Here is a 5,282-nt window from a genome sequence, read left to right as displayed (position 1 = left end):
TTCTAAACTCTAAATGAATTGAATAATTGAATCCTAATAAAAATCCCAATGCGTCGTGCCAGCTGTGGGCTTTGAATTTTTCTTTGTTCGGCTAGGATAATGCCACTCGCACGCATACCAAGAGTACAAATCCATGATTTGATTGTCTTTAATGCCCGTCATAATTTTTCTAGAATTTTCTGCTATGGCTGGTCACACTTTCGGAGTAGCTTTTCAACCCAGGCTCCATCTCTCCAGTCTAGCACAAGAGGATGTACAGTGCAATTTTTATTTAAAAATAAAAAAATACGCGCGATGGTCAATTATCAGTAATGATGGTGAGAAAATACAATATCAGAAATTCACATTGACCTGCCACGTGCTTTCAAAACATGCATAACCAGACCATTCATGACACTGGAGTTATTTCCCAATTTGAAATGATAAACCTTGCTGAAATCGACCATCTAGAAGCTGACACTCTTGTTGTGTCGCTAGACCAACCTCTTGATGCTGGTTCTTTACCCCCAATAAGTTACAGATGCAATCGCATTGCTAACTTCCTTGACAATGGCAAGCTGTATGGTCCATGATCCCAGGTTTCTCCAAAGGGAAAACTAATTCTTCTGCTGTCTCCCCCAACCCAAAACCAGATAACCTTTTACAGCAACAATACCCCTGCTCTCACCCCGGGAATCCTAGTAAACACGGATGCCTACAGGTTTCCATAAAAAAAAAGACCAGATTCCGCAGCCAGAAAAGATTACAGCAGATTGTGAAACATCTAATGCGAATAAATAAAGATAACAGTAAATTAACAATTAGTTTAACTATTAAAAAAAAAAAACAATGTTCTACCATCTGTCTCAAAGCATCAGCCCTTTCTAGTTGCCTTGCAATAATTAAGACAAGCCTGGGAGAGGAAAAGGAGGAGAGGGGACATAAACCACATCAATATCGACGGGGAAAAACAAAATCCTCACAAAAGGTGAAAGCTGCAGGAAATTCTCACCAGACCATTCTCACAAGATACAAGACCCCAAAACAATTTACTGCAGATCAGCCGAAAGATCAGTTTCAGTTTAAGCTGCATCCTTTAATGCCTTCCTTTTGTTGCCATTTCCACTAGAGGAAACCTTTCTCACAGCATCTTCTGGGATGGTGTCTTCCATTACCTTCGGAGAGGTAAAATTGAAGTCAGATAGGTTTACATCTTTGTATTTTGGATTTGCATCTATAAATGCTGCTATCTCGTTACGTGTTCTCAGCTTCTTTCCTGTGGGTGTGATATAGTAAGCATCCATTTTGGAGAAATCACGTCTAAGAACCAAGCTCCTTTTAAAACCTTCTGGTGTCTTTGGAATGCCAGGCCTATCAATGACCCAGGTTCGAGTGGCATTGTACTCAATGTCAGCAGGATCATCACAAGATACACCAGGTTTTCTGTTACAAACAAATGGAGACTCTTCCATTTTACTTCTGATCTCCTCATACTCTTCTTCAGTTGCAATCACCCTCCATTTTAAGCATTTGTCGCATTGTGCAGCATATGTATCAATTGATCGCACTGCAACTCGTGGATTCTGTCATCACAACTTAAAACTTAACTACCATCTCTTTCCTTTTTATTTTCCTCAAATTTCATAATCAAAAGTTAACAAATCTGTAGCTGTTTAAGCAGATTAGGTTCATATATCTAAAAGAAACATAGATTCTGAAATATTGAATTACTCAAATCAAAAGGGAATGAGAATAATGTATCTATGTGACGGAAACAGTTATCATCAAGCATGTATTTTATTTTGCTCTCTCTATGGTGCATCCTAAAAAGTTAGATTGCCACTAGGAAAGGCAATCATCAGCTTTGGAAACTAAATGGGTAACTCAATTTACCACTAAAAATTGAGTTGGAAAAACAACGGGAAAAGAAAAAAAGTGCGTCTTTTTATTATCCATTGAAACCATTTGACACACACAGCTCACATTCTCCCTACTTATAGCCACAGTTTATGACATGAAGACACAAAATTAAGGGCAAGAGCAGAAAAATAAATCTTGCAAGATTTCCAGATTGTTCATCATAAGAAAAACTGTACAGTGCCAAAAAATCATCGAGAAATGAGGACCTCGAGGCTCCAAACGACAAGATTAACACGTAAACCAGCATGTCAATAAAATATCATATCATCAATTTCAACTACTATTCCTTATCAAACTCAAAAAAAATACTAATTGAATTTTTTTTTCTTTTTATCAAATGAAAAAACAGTTTGTGTTGCATTTAGTAGATAAAAAAGAGAAATCACAACATTTCGCTTGGTCGTAGCATTTCTACCCTTAGCTATCAAGAAGGCTCCACTTTTCTTCAAAATAAATAAATAAATCTCAACAACCAAAGTATTGAAAAGAACAGAACAGATCGGAAATAGAAGCCCTAGATTAGGTTAGGTAAAATGAATCAGAATCGTACCTTGGAGGAGGTTTTAGGGGTTTCGGGACTACGCTCTTTCAGTGCCATCGCTCTCTCTTTCTCTCTTTCAGCTGCTTTTTTCTCTTCTTTCTCGTCTCTTCAGATCGATCACCAATTTAAGTAAATTTTATCTGCCTGCCCTGCCCTGGACTTAACCCCTTCTTCGGACACAACAAAAAATACAAAATCTGTTTGGGACCTTGGGTTTTCTTACACTTACCTAACTACGAACGTCACTGTTCTCCTTATCTTTTGACACGTATTTTGCTACTAGAGTTAATTATATCTTAGTCCCTGTTTTATTCAAACTTATTAACTAGTCCACAGTTCTTTAAACTGTCTTCAATTTAGGGCCTGTTTAGGAGTGTGGTTAGGACCTGTTTGGGAGTGTGGTTACGGTTGCTTTTCAAAGTGCTTTTTATTATGAAATGCATCAATAATATTTTTTTCATTTTTAAAAAATTATTTTTGAAATCAGCGCATCAAAACGATTCAAAATATAAAAAAATTTAATAAAAAAAATAATTTTTTTAGAAATGCGGTTTTTTGTTACTAGATCTTCTTCTCTTCTCTTTTAATTTTCCCGTATCAAATTTTTTTTTATCTCTTTCAGCATAGGAAGAAGAAAAATGAGTAAGAAAATAGCATGAAAATGACGAGAGGATTGAGTTTTATAAATGGATTGAAACAAATAAGGGTTAAATATATAATTCTTGAAATAAAAAGGACTGGTTAATCATTTCTGCTGTACTATAGGGACCAGTTTATAATTAATTAGCACAGTTACGTTGGAGTCATTAATAAGTTACATTCAAATTCAAACTCAGCCAAACTAACAGCCTGTTTTTTTTTTTAAATAATGTCTTTTAAAAAAAAAAATTAATACAGTTGCTTTTAAAATTATGTTTTGTATAAGAATATATTAAAATAATATTTTTTATTTTTGATATTAGCACGTTAAAAAAAATATTAAAAAATATTAACTTAAAATTAAAAAAATTAAAATATTTTTTAAAATTTGATTAGACTATAATATCAAACAGTCTTTAAAAATCTAATTCAGGGTTGCATTAATGCTAAATTTGTAAGTCTATCTATCTATTAAATGTTTTTTGGAATTTAGCACAATAATAAAAGAAATTGGAAAAAATAATATTATTAAGATAATATTTAGAAAAATAATATAATTTGGAAAGTTACAGACTAGATTATATTATTTTCTTAAATATTTTCTTTTTTTAATTTTTTTGTTATGCTAAAGTCCAAAAAACTCTAAATATTTATCCATAAAACAAAAATAAATAAATATCAACAGTGAGGTATTTACGTTAAAATGCTATTTTTTGTACACTAATAAATATTCAAATACATTCATATTATCTAAGTCAAATACATTGCCATGGCTTGGATTTATAATAAATGTATATCTTATTCATTATCTATTAAATAAAATATTTAAAAATTTATATTTTATTTATTAAGTTTTGAGAGTCTTAAAATATATTATATATACGCGTAATATATAAATAAAATATGCGAGATCAGATGAAGTTTCAGATTGAAAAAAACTCGTAAATATGAATTTATTGTTATTCTAAATGTCATGTATTTGGATAAGATTTATATTTATAATTTCTGAAGATTTATCTTGATTCTAGCGATGCTTTGAGAATTTATGTTGATTTAGTGCTGACGTGTGTGTGTAATAATCACTCGGTAGAATTATATAGTTCCACAGACAGTATCTAAATCAAGAAAAAGTCTCTCAGATTAATCATAAGCAAAGACGGATGACGAACGTCTCTCTCAATTGATTTAGCCAAGTACTCAAAGAAAAAAGACTTCGGCCGAAAGGGACTGGCTCGCCTGGGCCAGGCCTGGCTAGCAAACCAGGTTGCTTGTGCCTAACTCAATTTTTTTCTTCCTTTATTGTCTTTCTCTCTCCTCTATTTTTTTTACATATAATCTTGTAATTTTTATTAAAATTACCCCAACAGTCCAATAAAAATATTCTCAAATCCACACTCTTTTTTTTAGTTTAACGTGGGTGTCCGGGCCAGCTTGCGCGTACCTCGACTAATCCCACAGGTCCTGAAGTTAACGACCATGTAAGCTTCCAGTGGCCATCATATGAGCAACCACAAGGCTCGAACCTGAGATTACAGAGGAAACAAACCTCTTGGTCCCAAGCTCTTACCATTGAGCCACCACCTAGATGGTTCTCAAATCCACTCTTCATAGGACAATAACACGAGCAATCAGACGACCTTTCTATAGCAAATGAAACTTACTCTCTTGTTCTACAAGCTAGAATCTTTAATCGTTAATGTCAATCTAGCTACTTTTGCAAATTAAGTTACGATAGCATTGCCATCATTCTCCTAATTTTTCTTTGGAAAAGGTGAGTAATGGAGCAAGTTTGTTAAATACTTGAATTATCGAATTAGAGGTTAGAACACCAGCTCTCTACTACACACAAAAAACACCCCTTCACTTCTTGGTCTTTATACCTACTTGTCACTTGAATAACCAAACTAATAAAAAAACTGACTTGAGCATCAGAAAATTGAAACACCAACTCACATCAGTGCAGTCCAAACTATTATCAACCATAGAAAAGCCTAAAGATTCGTTGAAGTTTTTCTTCAACTTCATCAGTGGCATCGATTGTGGAGAAAGAATAAAAACTATGTTTATTTCATATCCAACCTTTCTTATCCCTTGTAGGTACCTGATTTGAAATCTTTCATGGCTGGCAACATGGAAACACCAGGTGAAGGAGTTACAAACCTCTCACCATCTTCATCGACTCCAATTAACCTCCAATAACTTG

At 33.7% G+C, this 5,282-nt stretch overlaps 1 protein-coding gene across 1 annotated transcript; it reads right to left on the bottom strand.

The window, feature by feature from the left end:
- Positions 1 to 278: 278 nt before the first annotated feature.
- LOC7466269 (methyl-CpG-binding domain-containing protein 4) lies at positions 279 to 2,637 on the bottom strand. Its single transcript, XM_002320350.4, has 2 exons — positions 2,450 to 2,637; positions 279 to 1,562 (listed from the first exon to the last, which is right to left on the bottom strand). The coding sequence occupies exons 1-2, from the start codon at positions 2,495 to 2,497 to the stop codon at positions 1,062 to 1,064; spliced, it is 549 nt and encodes a 182-aa protein (XP_002320386.1). The 5' UTR covers positions 2,498 to 2,637; the 3' UTR covers positions 279 to 1,061.
- Between the last annotated feature and the right edge of the window lie 2,645 nt (positions 2,638 to 5,282).

Source organism: Populus trichocarpa, chromosome 14, assembly GCF_000002775.5.
Source record: "Populus trichocarpa isolate Nisqually-1 chromosome 14, P.trichocarpa_v4.1, whole genome shotgun sequence".
Taxonomy (NCBI): Eukaryota; Viridiplantae; Streptophyta; class Magnoliopsida; order Malpighiales; family Salicaceae; genus Populus; species Populus trichocarpa.
This window is presented reverse-complemented; position numbering and strand designations above follow the sequence as displayed.